The sequence below is a fragment of the Homalodisca vitripennis genome, chromosome 3, assembly GCF_021130785.1.
Source record: "Homalodisca vitripennis isolate AUS2020 chromosome 3, UT_GWSS_2.1, whole genome shotgun sequence".
Taxonomy (NCBI): domain Eukaryota; kingdom Metazoa; phylum Arthropoda; class Insecta; order Hemiptera; family Cicadellidae; genus Homalodisca; species Homalodisca vitripennis.
In genome coordinates, this window is record NC_060209.1 from 118,865,381 (window position 1) to 118,884,768 (window position 19,388).

At 31.9% G+C, this 19,388-nt stretch overlaps 1 protein-coding gene across 9 annotated transcripts in view; it reads right to left on the reverse strand.

Moving 5' to 3' along the window:
* Nucleotides 1-19,388, reverse strand: part of LOC124357411 (protein goliath-like) — a 102,669-nt gene that overhangs the window by 6,282 nt on the left and 76,999 nt on the right. For 5 of the 9 annotated variants that reach the window (XM_046809194.1, XM_046809191.1, XM_046809186.1 and 2 more), the window contains 5 exons: nucleotides 15,014-15,085; nucleotides 10,742-10,824; nucleotides 6,921-7,017; nucleotides 6,414-6,554; nucleotides 1,684-1,777 (listed from right to left, as the gene is read on the reverse strand). In XM_046809194.1, the coding sequence (XP_046665150.1) occupies nucleotides 1,684-1,777; nucleotides 6,414-6,554; nucleotides 6,921-7,017; nucleotides 10,742-10,824; nucleotides 15,014-15,085 (487 nt within the window). The remainder of the gene's footprint in view (nucleotides 1-1,683; nucleotides 1,778-6,413; nucleotides 6,555-6,920; nucleotides 7,018-10,741; nucleotides 10,825-15,013; nucleotides 15,086-19,388) is intronic. The other 4 variants (XM_046809192.1, XM_046809187.1, XM_046809188.1 and 1 more) reach the window with 3 other exon arrangements.

Here is a 19,388-nt window from a genome sequence, read left to right on the forward strand (position 1 = left end):
CTGCGGCCAATGGACCTAACAGTGTTGCAATCACTTTAAATTAAATACTGTAAGCAATTTTTGCAAACCCTAATTGAAGATGACAGTCTCTTTGGTTAAAAAATAAAACAAACTAACATCAAGCAGTTTATTGGGCTGGTGATTCTTGGGAAACTATTATAGACCAAACTTTGAGAAAGTTTTCGACAAAACTATGGCCTACCCTTCAGTTTTAAGACAACCAAATAGAAAATGACCGACAATCTGTTACAGCTAGTTCAAGCAATTCCTGGTTGCAAGTAAGCAGTTAAAACAGATGTCAATGAACAGGTGCCAGCAGATGGTATGAGCTCTGAATTCCTAACTGATCATGACATAGTTGCGGCAGATACACAAGAATCGATGGAGTGTGCGAAGGAAGGGACTACGAAAACCTTTGTGATAAAGGATGCACACATGCAGATGGTGCAGCAGCGCTTGACCTTGCATTAGATTTCATGCCTTTTAATAATTAATATTGTACTCAACAATAATATCAGTACTGTGGATTCAGTTTTTGTTTGATTTTACTTCTTAATTTAACTCTTATTTAACCTATAAGTTTCAGTTTAGTACTGTATTTAAACTTCATTATTTATGTACTATTCTGTACCGTACATTAGTCCTAGTAAAATACTGTACGCGTATATTTAATGGAAGTTTACGTTTTTAAAGTTTTTTTATGAAATGATGCACCCATTTTATTTTTTAGGTAATTAGTTCCTATATCTGTGCATTATTGTTATCGGATTAACCGAATGTTCGGATTAGCGGGACTCCACTGTATTTAGAAATGTGGTTATTTTATGAAACTTAAAATGTTTTGTATAAAAATAGGTTTATTAGCTTTTGTCCAATTTTTTTTTTTATTCTCTTTATTTATTTCATTTATATGAAGCAGTAATATTAATATTGAAATAAATAACATGTTAGTCTTCTTGACAGCTACAAAATAGTATAAATTTCTTGGCATTTTGTAGCTTTTATTGATATTCACTCAAAATCAGAAATACTACTTTTTCATTTTAGAATGATTTTTTTTATAATCAGTTTTGTAATATTTTAATTTTAAAACAATAAGTGTGCTAAAAGTATGAAAAACAGTGTTGTAAAGATAATATAGAAATATTTCTAATTTTTTCAATGTGAAATAATTAAATGAAATGAAAAATGTTTTTATTAGAGGCGAAGTAACAATACCAGACTTCCAGTTTAGGAAAACGTTATTGCCAATTGTATAACGTTATTATTGATTTAAATAATAAAAAATGTATAAATTTCGTATAAAAGAATAGACAATAAAATAAAGTAAAAAGATTTCAGATTATTAAGATGTATGTTTTTAAACACCTAAATTACCAACTTTTTATTACATGGGCTATTTCTTATCTCCCAGAGGGTTTTTATTACGTTTTAGTTTATAATAAAATATTTAAAGATATTTAATATTAAAATATTGTTAATAAGAACAATAAAAAACTGATCTTTTAAAGCTGCCACCATTTTTAAAACATTATATAATATAATAAAAAAATTACTACGAATATCACGATCGTACACAACACCACTATGTAAAAACATTACAACATAAATGTACCAAAGGACCAAACCAGGCAGCTTTGGTGAAAATATTAGGTGTAAGTGTTACAGTCCGCTTGTGCTGACCTGCCTGAGGGAGAGAAGGTGTCATTTCATCAGGTGAAGGAGCTCGACTCAGCTGGTCGTCAACTTGCTGTACAAAGCCAGTTCCAATCTGAAACTGTATATGGAGTGTTAACCACTGGAGGATATAACCTGAAACATCTTCTTCTGGCCTCTGCTACAGTTAACTAGAAGTCATCGCAATCAGCAGGTACATTTTAATGGCAGATTTTAGTAGAGACATATAAACTTGAAGTGTTACAATCCACTCAAAAGATGAGCTAAAGGTAGTCAACTCTCTTCAATTAATTGATATATACACTTACAGCCAAGAATTTATTAATGTGAAGAAGCTGTATTAAAAGTCTGCGCAAAAAAATTAGACTTTGAAATTTAAGGTAAAAATGTGAAGCCAGTTCTTGTAATAATTTCTGATATTCTTGAACTGTAAGAATCTTATAAAAGAGCTACTTTAGTCCTCAGAGTAATTAATATTTACAGATTAGAACCAAATCATAAAAATACAATACTGCAGAAAGTGATACATCATAAAAATACAATACTGGAGGAATTATTGCCAACACACAAAATTTTAAGAAGCTATCATCTATCTAGCAGTTATTCAAATAAGTCGAAACACCACTACATCCATTGACTGTATAGTTATGTATCCTGATGACATTATACTTTTAATAGACATCAACACTGCTGCTAAACAATTACTAATTAGACTAATTAGAGCCCCGTAAATATAGCAACATAAGGTGCATTACAGCTAAAAAACCATATTTTGCCCTGGTAGAATCATACATCTATTACAGTTTTGAGAGGAACACCAGCAGACAATGTTGAGTGGATTGTTCCCTGCAGAAGAAAGATGTAAGAGCTCTGGCGAACCTTGAAAAATGTTAAACTTACTGATACGGGTATGTATGTTTGTACATAATTCAAGAACTCTCGATCTAAATTAGCTTATACCATCAAAACACCAGACATTTTCACTATAACACTCATCATAGCTCTAGGATGAACCTGCCAGTTCATCGCGTCACTCTAATAGAGAAAACCCCCATTTTATGCAACTACAAACTGTAGCTATTTACTGGAGCTAAACTAAGAAGAGAGTTGAGGACATGGCTAATAAGAAGACTACACTACACCTTAGTGAATTTCTTGAAGAAAGCAGAGAACTTCAGTAAAAGAGACAAAACTGAAAGTTTTAAATATTACAAAATTCCATGGTTGGATGTAGACCATCGTAGAGCTCATTCTTGTCTATACTGAAAAGAAGTATCATACAAAATTTAATGACTAAAGATGAAATAATATTTTATATAAAGGGTGATCAATTCAAGGTGGATGGTAACTTAGAAATTATTCATTTTACAACAAATTTTAAATTGGGAACTTTACCTTATTTTTCATGCTTATTACAATTCTGGAGTCAAAATTTCAAAATCTGTTTACCATTTTCCAATGTGAAGGTCAACTTTAAAATTTGTTATGGAAACTTCTATTTTTCTTATGGATTTGGGTTTACCAAGTAATTTTAAGACTGGTTTATTCTTGATACTATTTTCAGATACTTAACCCTTTAATTGCTAGGAGCACTAAAAATTACCATTTGAAAAAAAATTTAATTCAGATTGCATTATTTTTTCAATGGAATGTTAAAAAGCTATTGCAATTTCACAAATCACAAAAAATGTTATACAAAACACATTCTTAAATTGCTGTTAAAAGTAATTATTTATGATGACTAAATTGACTTAAAACAGGTATTCAAAGGGGCTTCCATCTTCATAAAGACAGGGATGTTATGTTTGGATACAAACATCTTGACAGTTAAGTCATTTTTATCAAGCATACTGTTCTGATTATTGATTCATTAACAATATTTCACAAACTGAGTTGTTATTCTGTATCTACTCAAATATGAGTGCCTTTGTAATATATACTCTGATAGACAACCACATCTCTCTCGATTGCTTTTAACAATTCATCTTTAGTATCTTCTTTCTATGAAATTATTCTCATAAGTATGTCTAGGATCGAACTCAACCTTCACCTGAACAGGAGGGACTTGTGGCTAGTTGCACTGTTTGAGATTGTAGTAGCTGAGGCTACATAATAGTCTGTGTCTAGGAGAGAACTCAACCTTCACCTGAACAGGAGAGACTTGTGGCTAGTTGCACTTTTTGAGATTGTAGTAGCTGAGGCTACATAATAGTCTGTGTCTAGGAGAGAGACCGACCTTCACCTGAATAGGAGACGTTGTTGTGGCTAGTTGCACTGTTTGAGATTGTAGTAGCTGAGGCTACATAATAGTCTGTGTCTAGGAGAGAACTCAACCTTCACCTGAACAGGAGAGACTTGTGGCTAGTTGCACTGTTTGAGATTGTAGTAGCTGAGGCTACATAATAGTCTGTGTCTAGGAGAGAGACCGACCTTCACCTGAATAGGAGACGTTTTGTGGCTAGTTGCACTGTTTGAGATTGTAGTAGCTGAGGCTACATAATAGTCTGTGTCTAGGAGAGAACTCAACCTTCACCTGAACAGGAGGGACTTGTGGCTAGTTGCACTGTTTGAGATTGTAGTAGCTGAGGCTACATAATAGTCTGTGTCTAGGAGAGAACTCAACCTTCACCTGAACAGGAGAGACTTGTGGCTAGTTGCACTGTTTGAGATTGTAGTAGCTGAGGCTACATAATAGTCTGTGTCTAGGAGAGAGACCGACCTTCACCTGAATAGGAGACGTTTTGTGGCTAGTTGCACTGTTTGAGATTGTAGTAGCTGAGGCTACATAATAGTCTGTGTCTAGGAGAGAACTCAACCTTCACCTGAACAGGAGGGACTTGTGGCTAGTTGCACTGTTTGAGATTGTAGTAGCTGAGGCTACATAATAGTCTGTGTCTAGGAGAGAACTCAACCTTCACCTGAACAGGAGAGACTTGTGGCTAGTTGCACTGTTTGAGATTGTAGTAGCTGAGGCTACATAATAGTCTGTGTCTAGGAGAGAGACCGACCTTCACCTGAATAGGAGACGTTTTGTGGCTAGTTGCACTGTTTGAGATTGTAGTAGCTGAGGCTACATAATAGTCTGTGTCTAGGAGAGAACTCAACCTTCACCTGAACAGGAGAGACTTGTGGCTAGTTGCACTGTTTGAGATTGTAGTAGCTGAGGCTACATAATAGTCTGTGTCTAGGAGAGAACTCAACCTTCACCTGAACAGGAGAGACTTGTTGTGGCTAGTTGCACTGTTTGAGATTGTAGTAGCTGAGGCTACATAATAGTCTGTGTCTAGGAGAGAACTCAACCTTCACCTGAACAGGAGAGACTTGTTGTGGCTAGTTGCACTGTTTGAGATTGTAGTAGCTGAGGCTACATAATAGTCTGTGTCTAGGAGAGAACTCAACCTTCACCTGAACAGGAGAGATTTGTGGCTAGTTGCACTGTTTGAGATTGTGTTAGCTGAGGCTACATAATTGTCTGTGTCTAGGAGAGAACTCAACCTTCACCTGAACAGGAGAGACTTGTGGCTAGTTGCACTGTTTGAGATTGTAGTAGCTGAGACTACATGATAGTCTGTGTCTAGGAAAGAGACCGACCTTCACCTGAATAGGAGACGTTTTGTGGCTAGTTGCACTGTTTGAGATTGTAGTAGCTGAGGCTACATAATATTCTGTGTCTAGGATAGAGACCGACCTTCACCTGAACAGGAGAGACTTATTTTGGCTAGTTGCACTGTTTGAGATTGTTGTAACTGAGTACATGATAATTTGTAGCCTATCTAGGAGAGAACTAACTGCTTTGCAGGAGAAGATAAAGTAGGGAAACATGCATGTTGAAATTGGAAATGAGCCAGAATGTGAGTGATACTACAAAGGTTATTGAGTAATGCTATATTCACTCTCTCAGATATATTGTATAAGGTATTACAGTAATAAAGAACAAAGTAAGAACAATTTACAACAGTATTCAAGGTACTAAAAGACCCTTATGCCGATATTATTTTTTTGAATGCTTGGTTTTAACCATTTCTTTTTACTGTAAACTCATATACTGAAGTGTATTGGTTCAGATTCTTCCAGTTGGACATTCCATTTTGTTGTCTATCCCCTGTCTTAAGAGTAAAATGATGAGGCCAATAACATCTACTCATTATACTTGTTACTTAGGATGGGATTCATTTATCCCAGAGTGTAGAGTTCTTGTTGTAACTTGACTCTTCTTAGTAATTTAATCTTCAGTAGATGGAATAATATGTGATATACAGAGCTGGGCGGGGTCAGGTAATCCATGAATCGTCATCACGTGTGGAAGTAGAATGAAATAAGAAGGTAACAATATTGTGTGCACTCCATCCTATCACCATTTTCCTGTTTTTCCATATTCACCTTTATTACTATTCATGTTCCTGGCAATTAATATAAATATCTATTAAAGATACTTTGCATAATATCCATTGCTCTATTAGTGTATCATAAATCCCTAAATTAGATAATAAAATTGTTGCATACTCAAGTTTGCTTCATACCAAGAAAACATCAGACAAGTTCCTCCTAGCTTTTGAACCAACACTGCTTACATATTCAGAGATCAGCTTGGACACAGTGAGAACACCCAGATTTTGCATAACTGTTAATATGGGAGTAACACTAAACCTGTTTTGTTAGATTCCACCATAAGCTCAAAAATTAAAATTAATAAATTAAGAAAAGTTCTTCAAACTCTTTATTCCTAGATAACCTACCTGAGAAGTGGAACGTGGTGCAGGACTAAGGCTTCGACTGCGTGGTGCCACGTGGTGATGTAGACTCTCTGACTCGCTCACAACTTCCTCTATGTCCATGTGCAGGATACTCTCCTGGCTGCCTGTGAACTGGGCGCAATCCTGCGTCAGTCAGCAATGTCACTTAGCAAAATATTACCTTGAAAGTCTATCCAATCCTAGTGCCAGATTATGCACCAAGATGTGTTGTGTTAAACCATTTATTTAACTGTTCAGTATAATTGGGATTTAGACTGTTTCATGGAACAAATGCTGTGGTGTAATTCATATTTAATTTGTTTTAAGTCAAATGAATATTTTTTTAAATTTGTAAGTTTATGTTGATCTTTGGTGGACAGTAAAATTTCACACATTGGTGAAAAATTTATATTTTATGTTTAATATAAAATATTAGTTACAACTCTGTAATAAGTGCTTTGAAGAATCTCCAAAGGATATTTGTACAATGATACTACTAAAAAAACTTACTACAAAGCCATAATGCTTGAGGATGTCCATCTTGCACATAGGACAAGTTCGGTGCTCCACAAGCCAAGGGTCTATACAACCTCGGTGGAATTCATGTCTAGAACAATTTACAATGCAATTTAGAGTATATCAATTATTTAAATGGTTTTAGATATACAAAACAAAATATTTCAATAAGCAATATATTCATAATTAATTGTAAGTGTTATTTAATTTAATTATTTATCATTTGATGATTGGTATGTAGTCATGGAGAGTTGCAGCTAAATATTTGTTGTCCATAACATTGGCAACTCACAAATAAAGTACATAAGTAAATACAGGTTGTACAATATTAAATTTATAACCATACAATACCTATGAATAGATATCACCTTTATGATTTTCAGAAAACTTAATCACTTTAACAAACAAACAACAAGAACACTAAGAACAAATCAGCTCAAGAACAAAACAGATACAGTACTTTTTGAGATTTTACGAGATTTTTTGAGATTTTAACTGACATTTACGAGTCAGTTCAATTTGTATTTCTCAATAAAAGAATTGCAATAGGTAATACATCCCATAGATATAACACTAGGTCACATAGATTGGTTGAACCTCATAAATTATTATTTTTTGAAAAAAAAACCCACTTTTAAAGGAAATAAATTTTTTAAATATTTACCCCAAATCATAAAAAAAGAGCAAAACCCTAATACCTTTTTAAGTTTGATGAAAAAATTCTTAGCACACGCTGCTTTTTACTCTATAGAAGAGTTTATTTCTCACAACAATTAAGATTAAAATGTCAGCAATAAAATATGTTAGTTTGGTGGTAATTAAAAATTTTTTAATTAAGTAAAAATGAGTGTGTAACTGCATTGTTCTGTCTTTAGATTGTTTAAAATTCTGTATTGTAGTGATAGTGTACTACTAAGAAAAAATAATATATAGAAATAAGATAAAATATGACACTATTCTTGTATTTACTGTGCAAATATGAATAAAGATGATTGAGTGATTGAATAATTGTTAATGAAATCTTAGAGGCTAGTGGATGGAGTATATGAGATAAAATAAGTTATATTGAATTATTAAGCTGTCAGATTTAAGCAGTGCTGGTAACACTAGAGCAGAGCAAATTAAAGATTGGAGCAACTTTTTGAGTGAACTGTAAGAATTAGCATGAACTGTTTCTTAATTTTATGGTAACAGATATGTTTAGCACTTTTTAAGGTTTCAGTTTTGTAATATTACTTTAGAGATTCTGGAGCAGAAGTTAACTAATAGTCAAAGAGCCCGCGACGTCCAGGCATTCGTTATTTCATAAAAGCTGACAACTTGTCAGTATACGAGTACTATACAGGTATAAACGTATAAGCTGGAGACAGATTACCTGTTTTGGGTTCGTCTCATAGCTACTTGACCCGAAATCGAAACCAGTTTGCAATTCCAAAAGTAAACTTAGAATTTAGAAAAAAAAACCCATTAGTAGCAGGTATAAAATTTTTCAATGTCTTCCACAAAATATTAGAAATATTAATGACATTAAAAGTTTTAAGCTCAAACTTAAAAATTATTTATTACATAAAACAATTTATTCTTTTGATGAGTTTTTTTCTGAATGACAATACAATGTAATTTATTAAGTATATTTAAGTGTATATTATGCTACATACCATTATTATTTAGTGATCATTTAGATACCATTATTTTAATAAGCTTCTCAATTGTAATTTTGACGCCATTCTGTATTTGTATATTGTATAATGTATGATGTACAAATTGTAAATAAAGATTGTTTTGAATTGAATTGAATACCTTGAGTATGGAGCTTGGGTCACGGTGGCTTCGGCAGGTAACAGGTAGTAAAGGTGAGTGAAATCACAGTTTAAATTCGTAATAGTGTAAAGCTCAGTTTTTATACATTTCAACATTAAACAACGATAGAAAGCTGCATGTGCGATGCCGGACACTTAGTATAGTTCCAACCCCCTGCCAGGCACCCCTAAAGTACGATTAATAAAAATAGTACTTTCGTCATATTATAAAACCTGAAATTTATATATGTTATTAGAGGAACTATAAAAAGATGTTTTCTCAGGTCCCAGACACTTTCTATGGTTCCTTCATGCAGCCAGACACCTCAAAAGTTAATCTAGGTGCGAGCGCGAGAGATATACATACAAGCGGGTGCGAGTGAGATAGTACGTAATGTCTACGGCGATCTTTTACTGCGCATCAGCTGTCTTATACTCCGAACGTTTGTTTGAATACATAGTAGTGTGAACAGTTATGCGTATAATAAGTATATTATTATTCAAGAAATTTATTGTTTTTAAAATCGTGGTGCATTTGTGAAAAAGTACTGTCATGGAAGTAGAAGGAGCTCAATTACGTTGCTTTGTATGTGACAAGAGTGACGGAAAAATAAATCTATTTTCCGAAGAAACATTAAAAAAGTGCACAGTGTTTTGAAAGCTCGAAAAAAACATTGCCTCAGATATTCTAATGTTATTTTGCCGAAAGAATATACGGATGGAGGATATCACCGTGCATGCCACAAAACATTCACCAGGCTTAATAAGCAATATTTTAAATCCGAACCAATCAGTTCTAAATACCAATCAACTAGTGTAGTTATTGTTCAACCTTCTACCTCGACAGAGCAACTCAACTCTCCAGTTACAAAACAAACGTTCGGAGTATAAGACAGCTGATGCGCAGTTAAAGATCGCCGTAGACATTACGTACTATCTCACTCGCACCCGCTTGTATGTATATCTCTCGCGCTCGCACCTACAGTAACTTTTGAGGTGTCTGGCTGCATGGAGGAACCATAGAAAGTGTCTGGGAACTGAGAAAACATCTTTTTATAGTTCCCCTAATAACATACATATATTTCAGGTTTTATAATATGACGAAAGTACTATTTTTATTAATCGTACTGTAGGGGTGCCTGGCCTGGGGGTTGGAACTATACTAAATGTCCGGCATTGCACATGCAGCTTTCTATCGTTGTTTAATGTTGAAATGTATAAAAACTGAGCTTTACACTATTACGAATTTAAACTGTGATTTCACTCACCTTTACTACCAGTTACCTGTCGAAGCCACCGCGACCCAGGCTCCATACTCGAGGTACGTTTATACCTGTATAGTACTCGTATACTGACAAGTTGTCAGCTTTTATGAAATAACGAATGCCTGGGCGTCGCAGGCTCTTGCTCTATAAGCAATTTCTTAACAAGCATGTACATATAAGATCTGTCAGGTTAGTGACAGGAGGCATGTGTATTGTGTAAGTCAATAAATGTGGGCTTTCATCCCAAGGAACACCTCTCTCTTCATCACTGATTTCATGGAAGCATATCCTAGGCTTTCGAAAGTTCCTTCAGTATCTATAAATATGCTTACTAGAACTAGTTCTATTAAAGGTGTCCTCCAGTTCCTGTACCGATGGAGAGCCATAGTTGTGGATTTCTTTGAGTAAGGTGTGTTGAATTGTGCTCAGAGGAAGTACCTAATGTGTCTATAGGTATAAGAAACACAATCATATAATTTATTGGTAAAATTTAAACACACCTTGTGACCTATTAAACTAATTAGTATACCACAAAATAAAATTCTTAATACAAGCAGAATGTAATTTTACTCAGTTCATACAATTTGAGTGAAAGAACATTATATTCATCTAATGATTTATTATATCTGTTGGCTAGAATACATTAATCACATGAGGTTAAAACGTTATAGTACTGTACATACTAGTTTGTGAGATAGAAGATACTGAACAAGGAAAAATCGTTGCTGACTTAGTACATAGTTCAAATTACCTGCAAGGAAGTATCCTGACTACTTCTGATGTTCTGTAGGGTTCTATACAGATGGCACAGCATTCTCCATCTCCCTGCACCTCCTGCACAATGTAAGAACAAATTTTCAGTTCATATTAGAATTATGAACAGTTTAAAGTTTCAATTTATTTCATCCCTGAATGGTTTTAGTAGTATTAACAATATTTTAAAAGTTAATTACTTTGAAATAACTATAAACATACAGTTTATTCACATTTTTTACTACAAATTTATAAAATATTCAATATATACGCCTTTTATAAACATTGTTTATATCTCAATTAAAGTTTCTATAAAATCTTTACTGTATCTGCAAAATGTAAATGTTAATTGTACTTTGTAATTCTCCTTATAAACTGTATAAACATGATTGATCAAAGAATACTAATTAGTACCTAGACAATATAAACTGCAAAAAAATAAAACCTCAGATACTGTATTGATTAATCAATGTTAATGGCAGAGTGATTATAATAATATTAAATCATACAACAAGATAAACATAGATATTTACATAAGCTCATCTCTAGGTATAACAATATACTAGATAAATTATTAATACTAATATAGATTGGTAATAGTAATGTATTATTGAACTAACATAATATTGCGTTGGTGGGGTATGAAATGAGAGGCTTTAGAGGCCATATCTCATGTTACTGGAAAAGACTACCATGTACGAGACAAGCGAAAGGTATCATACACCTGTTATGCTATTCTAGGACTTGAAAGACCTAACATCAGATTATTCTGCAATCTATTGACTGAACATTGCCCACTTAAATAACAAGTTGGGCGTTTCAAAACATTGAAGTGTATCAAGAGCCTTAAGGTGTCCTGGGCTGTTTAGATATCAGGGTTAAATTCACATTAGACTCCCAAGGTCCTGGTGACAAGGGGTATTATCTTACCCAATTAACCCTATTGTACTGTGAATGTCCAGTTCAGCTCCATTTCACCTTCTGCTTAGTGAACTGGACATTCACATTGAATCAACCCTTCCCACCATAGCTACCTATTGTATTGTATCATACACTTTTGAAAAATATGTAAAAACAACTTAACGTGTAAACTTCTCAGTTTTCAGGAAATTTGAACTAAGAACAGGAAGTCAATTCTATAGGGTAATAATATAAAACTCTATGGTTTTCTATAAATAAATATAGTTGGAATTATGAATTTTTTAGACAGAAGTAATATTGGCTTCAGATTTGTTGTAGTTTCTGAAGCATTGGATGTATAATATACTGATATTATCAATTGGAAATACAGAACATACATTCAAATGGTATAATATCACTGTGAATTGGCTTCAGTCATATGGTATATCACAACAGTTTAAAAGTTGGTGATTTCACCTTAACAAAGAAGCATTTTGTGTTATATTATATCAAAGTAAATTATTTTGTATTCCAAGGACCTGTCTTGGGTCTACTTTATTTTTATACAAAATTTATATGAGTGACACATTTTTGGATAATCTCATTCAATCTGAATGAACAAAATCAATGGCAATTCGGTTATAACAAGACATGTATTTGACCTTTTACCAAGAAATAATTTACTTCTAATAATTTATTAAAACACAACTACCTATATTATACATTTTCCTTTAAACAGAGTTTAATTTTCCAGTGTAGCATAAACTATTTAACTATTTTACAAAAATAAAATAAAAGAACCCATTACATTTTCTTGCATTTATACTTTACAAGTATGTGGGATTCACATACCGATGGTAAAAATAAAACAGGGTATCTTTATTTGATAAATAATAAGTTATTTTTTAACATGAAAACTGAAAATCATATACAGGGGTTTCCACAAAAGAACTCTGCGGTTTTGACGTTAAACATTTTTATCAAATCAGAAACTTAATTCAAAGTGTTATACATTATTTAAATGATAATATAACCAAGATTTTTAACAATTCAGTGAATTTCAATGTGGGCCCTGTTAGTGGCACAACATATATCAAAACAATATTCTAGCTCTTACCATGTCCTGGCCAGCTTGTCTGGAGTGGTGGTTGTCACACAAGCAAGTATCCGTTGCCTGAGATGGTTCACATTTCTAATCTTCTCTGCATATAAGAGGTTCTTTACATGTCCACAGAAGAAAAAGTTTAAAGGAGTCATGTCTGGACTCCTTGGATACCAAGGACATTTAAAACACTTTTTAAATAATCAATATTTTCCTCGCTTCTGTAACATAGTAACAGCTAACCGTAATCTCTTATTCTTGTCCGTTGGTTTAATTTGGTGCAAAAGTTGTAACTTGTACACAGTTAAATGAAGCCTTTTTTAACTACCTTATGAACAATTGATCCCCAAACTTGATCCCCAAATCCCCAACCTGAGGCTTTGTCGTTTGAAGGACTTTTTTAGGGCTTCGTAGGAATGAAGTTCCGATTCTATTCACATTCTCTTTTGATACACAAGGTCCAAAACACTTCCAGTTTCTTTAAATGCAGTTAACCATTACTAATTGGTTTTATCAGTAGGTACATCTCCACCATAATTGCATCGAAAGTTCCTCTGAACCTTAACAACTGAACCAGTTTCTACAAGCCAAATAAATCATTGCAGCTTTTATTGAGGTGTCACCATTACAATGCATCATATGAGTGAGTGTCTGCTACCAGTACTGCCAACAACAGCAGACCCAAAACCAAGCTAATGAAAAACCCAAACCATTGATCAGGCAACAGATACTTGCTCGCGTAGCACCCGAGACATGCTGGCCAGGACGTGGTAAGAGCTAAGAACTAAGAAGTTTGTTTTGATATGTGCCATGCACTAACGGAGCCCAAATTGAAATTTACTGAATTGTGAAAAATCTTGATTATATGACCTTTAAAATGATGTATAACACATTAAATTAAGTTTCTGATTTGATTAAAATATTTAACTATAAAATTATTTAATTTTATTCATAATACAAGAGTTTATTAGTTTAATAGTTTATCAAATGTACAAAAATGTATTATTAAAGTAATATAAAAATCAATATCCAATTAACCCTGAATCTAGTTACATAATTACAATACATAACTATATACATGTTCTGAAATGTATGAATTATTTTATGTTTTAAATTTTTGTGTGTAAAAACCAGTTTGTTGATTTAAAAATGTTTAAAGTTTATGAACATGATATTTTAGAAATCTCTTAACTTCTCTTAACTAAACAAAATTAAAATGGAGAAATGTATGATAGTAGAATGTACGACTTTAATATAAGGCAAAATTAATAAATAGAAAGGCTCATCTAAGGGAATTGTTGAAGAATATTCTACTATACAGTGGAAAAGTGTTATATCCAACACTTTATATAAAAACTATGTATAAATTGTGAAAAAAAACTTAAAAATGAAACTCAAGTAATATTTTATTTTATAATATTTTTATTGTTTACTGATATAAACAATAGTACTTAATACTTTAAGCAAATCTAATGAATTGTGTTTCAATTATTACTGTAAATGTTTACTTTAATAGTTATTTTTGTGAATAACTTACCTCGTCCACTATACTTAATAATCAGTAAAAGTTGTTACCTCAATTAAGTAAATAACTTTACAATATACTACAAGAATATATCTACAGTTAACTACTCCATAGATTAAAATATTACTTACATAAAAATATGTCCATACAGCAAAGTATATTGAAACACAAATAACATTTATATTATTATTTAATGGAATTGGTGAAAAAACAAATGTGGAATATATATATATATATATATATATATATATATATATATATATATATATATATATATATAACAAATTATATAGTTTTAATAGCTAACCAATTTTTTTTAATGAACCAGTAACGTTTAGGTTTTGTTTTCCTTGAATGAAAAATTGAATTACTGTATGAAAGACTATAATTAATTTCCTGATGACTTTTAATTGTATTGGTTTAAATATATAGTATATTTTTAACTATCATATATTCCGTAAAATACATTTTTTCTTTTAAACTTATAACTTCATCATGTTACTCAACAAACTTAAGAAAAATGTAATAATAGATAATATGTAAGTCCAAAGTCAAGGGTTATGTTTTTGGAAATTCATACATAACTGAAATTACACTGTCCATTTCATTGAAAAATTGTGATTGTGAATAAATTAGTTACATGTATATAGGCTACCTTAAAAAGCTTGAATAGATACTCATTTAAAAAAGACAACATTTAGCTTGTTTTTATAATGATAATACAATGCACAGGCAATACTGACCTTGTCTCCCAACTTGATATGTTTAGTTGGGATCTTGGACAGAGCTTTCTTGGCAGCACTGCACAGTCTCCTCTGAAACATTAAAAAGAGAGAATACAATAAAAATTTCATTTCGGTCTATCTGCTCGATATCTTGAAAATGAATGGACCTTTCAAGCTATAGACTTGCAATTGTGCATGGGGCTTCATTTCTACTCGTATATGAGGATCACTGAGTTCGATGCTGGTGTATGTCACTCCATAGGATTTGGCTGGGCGTTAGCAAATATTTCTACATTTATCTTGTGGGTAACCATGACAGCAATGAGAAAATAGCATAATAAATAACATTTTTTGAACAAACTCAATGCACCCATATTAATAGTAATTCAAACATGTGATATATTAACATATATAACACATACATAATTTTGTAGTGACTTGTTGTGTAGACTTTTACTATTTAAACACTTATATGAAAACCAACTTAATAATAAAAATGTGAATGCATCATATAGCAAGATACATTGAGAAAGATTTCATCTATAGACTTTAAATTATGTATGAAATTTTATTTCTATAAGAACGAGTTTTGTGATGCATAATTTTTGTGCCAACTTCTTTTTTATATGACTTTTATTTGTCTGAAGACTTCTCGAGAATGAAATGAGGTATACATTTAAAATTTTACATGCAATGTCAGCTAAACCTGTTAAGTCACGTGGTATGGCATACCATACCTTGTATTTATTAGTAAATATTTAGTAAGTAGGAATACTAATAATATACATATAACAACTACAAATCTACTAATAATAGTATAAAACGGTTCCATGATGAGGAAGATTAAAAACTGCAGTCTATGTACTTTCAACACATATTTTTATTTTTAAGGATTCTATCATCTCAGAAATTTAACCAACATTTTGAAAAGCTACTATAGGTTCTATATATGGAATTTTTGCTCTGCCAACCTTTCTCCAACAAAGTGATTAAGCAACAAATGATTAGATAATATAGAGATGGTGACATTGGAGTGGCCCTGAGGACTGGCTGAGTGGAGTGATCAAGATAACACACAAACAAGTGATAGACTTGAGACAAGGTCTGACCTTACGTGGCAGTGGCAGACACTTGCCTTCGCTTTCCTGTATTTTGTTGCCAAACTGATCTTTAAGGCGGTTTTTATGTCCAAACAACAATGGAATCATCAAAGTATATCTTACTTATAGTAAATTTTATTTTTATTTTTTTTAATCCTCATGTTATACACTTTAAAGAGATGCCATAGAGCTTATGGGAAAGTTTGTCATTAAAGCCAATAGAATCATTCATTGCTTATTAGATATTATGGCTATTTTCTCAACCCGACTCAAAGATATACACTAGAGAGAAAAATTGCATGTAAGTCTAGAAATACTAAGCTAACTTTAGGATTCTACACTATTTTTTGGTAAAAAAAGTTGAATACTAAAAAATCTACTTTAGCAAGAAGTATTCATGTTACAAAAACATTATTTCTTTTCTGAAATCCACTGTCAAATTTATATATATAATATTTTTGTACTCTGAGCCAATAGAAAGTAATATTTTATTTTTCATTCATTTAAAAATGGTGGATTTTATCACTTCTGAAACTGTAATAACATAAAAACTACGAAATTATACAAATTTGATGTTTGTAAGGGTGCTGTTTTAAATTAGATGAGCACAATAATTAACATTTGTATATAAACTCAGGGCCGCATTTACAAATTCGGCGCCCCTAGGCCTACAGACCAAAGAGCACCCCCCCCCCCCCCAGAGGACTCTGATTACACTGACGTAGAAATCCAGAAATCCAGTAAATTTCTTAATTACGTAATTTTGATGAAAGATAATTACAATAGTATATATATATATATATATACATATATATATATATATATATATATATATATATATATATAGGAGTGTTTTGAATAAATAAAAGCAATGAACCAATGAATGAGTCAACGTCGCACCCTGGACCTAGTTGACCTTGGCCACCCGCCCCGCCGAGCGCCAACACCACCCGCCGCCACAACTTTTTTCTTTTGTGTACTTTAAAATTTATGCGCCCCCTAAAATTTTGCGCCCTAGGCCTGGGCCTAGTGGGCCTATAGGGAAATGCGGTACTGTATAAACCTACAATAAACAAAGAAACAAAGTTTCAAGTCTACTGGTAATTGAATAACTGATTTTGCAAATATATATAATATTCAGTTTAATAAATAAAAAACTTTTACCTTTGACTAAACTGAAGGGGATTTCATAAAAATTACTTACATTTTAAAATCAAAGTTGTGTGGATTCTGTACACAACAGTTTATATTTTAAATTTTGTACGATCCCTCTCATATTTGTTCATTTTTAATTTTTATTTCAATTTTTTTAATAAGAATTTGGTTTTAAATCATTTTTATTCGTCTTGTATCGCCTACTGTTAAAAGTGCTGTGATTCCTGCTTAATATTAATTCTAGCTAGATGCTATGTCCTCTCTTTTGCTCAACAAATTAACAACAGAATGAGCACTGATCATTTTCCAACTATAACACTGTCAGCTGCTCCTCTTGCATTATATTATTTGTCCTATTATATAATAATACTGCTCCACAAAGAATAAAAACATAATTCAGTAGACAGATTTGGATATCATTAGAAAAAGTAACAATTCAGTAACATTATTTTTACCTCACACAATAAGCTCAGGTTGACGTGTGAGGATCTAGGAATCCACCCCAATATCCCAAAAAAACATTATATTTTCTAATATATTATAATTATACTCATAAACATCTGCCTTCTCTAGAAGTTTGTTTTACTAGGCTACAGAATATGCAGCCTAATTAGAAATTCTGACACGGATACTTAATGAAATTGTGTTTTTAACTGTAACAGAATAATGCACTTTACAACACAATCCTAATGTTGACAATACGAATTCAAAAAATATTGTTAACTATAGTAACTTACACAATTTATAAATGAATAATTAAAAAGAGGGCAAACATTACATTTAAATAGAAAATACGGGTTAAAATGTAAGTGTAATGTTTCTTTGTATAAACTGAATGGAATAACTAAACAATCTTGACACTGTTAGTACAAAGGAGGATCTAATAATATCAAGTTTGATTGACGTATCAATGAATCAATCGATTGTATCAGCTCAAGAGGTCCTTGGCCTCAGAGGCTGCAGTCAAGGGCAAGAAAGTCAGAGTAGGTGTGGCTCTGGGACACCACTAAAAATATAAACGAATATTATTTTTACAGTTCAGCAATCAGATCTATTCTATACCATTGTCTTCTACCTATTAAAATACTATATTAGCAAATTTACATTAGGCAGTTAGAAAAATAATCAACTTATTTTACTGTGTTAAAAATTAAATATTTATAATTTATTATGAATGGAAAACTAGTAATGAAGTATAAAACTTTGTGCCTTTTAGTACTTGTCTGTACCAAAGAACAATGTTCACAAACATAATAAATTGTATAAAGTGTACAAACATAACGTTTTGAGAACACAATAAAATGTATGCAAATTGGAATAAACATGATTATTAGCATAGCTAAAATCATCATAAAAAGTAAATATCGTTTTCTAAAGCAAAAGGATTTAACTCATAGTATTGGAAATATATTTATGGAATGTAATGAGAGTACTACCCAAAAACCTAATCATCACTACCCCTTTGGTTTGTTTCTTTAGGTGTTGTGTTGTGTTTACCTCTAGTAACATTGTTTATCTAAGGAAACTTTAATAAATAAGTTCAACTACAATAAACTTTATTAATTAATATTAGCAATAAAAAAAACTATATTTGAGATTACAAGATAAAGTTTGTATGTGCACTAATTTATTATAAAGATTACTTTTTTTCTGGTGAAAATCTTATAACCATAACTTTAAAAATTATGACAATTAAATTTAATTACGATAACACTAGTCTAAGCATTTCGAATTAACATCAGTATAATTTTGCATATAGGTATAAATTTATATTAGCAGATCTAGACTTTGAATACAGGCTAGAAAGTATTTAACAAAAATAATTATTTTCATCCAACACATTATTGCACCAATCTTAGCTTCTGAAAAGAAAATTATAAATAACTAATGAAATCTTCTTAACTCGTAATTTGCAAGCGTTTGAGAACAAAAATAATTCCTTTAACATTTTCTTTTAGTGTTGATGATACAATATTCAGTGTTCACTTGCAATATAAATAGTATATAACAACTAGACACAAATAAGGGTTACAAATTAACTGGAATTCCATCAACTTCAAAATTAGCACAACTGACAGAACTCAACAAAACTAGTAGGTTTATCTTATTTCAGAAATCTACAGCAAACCTATTTATAG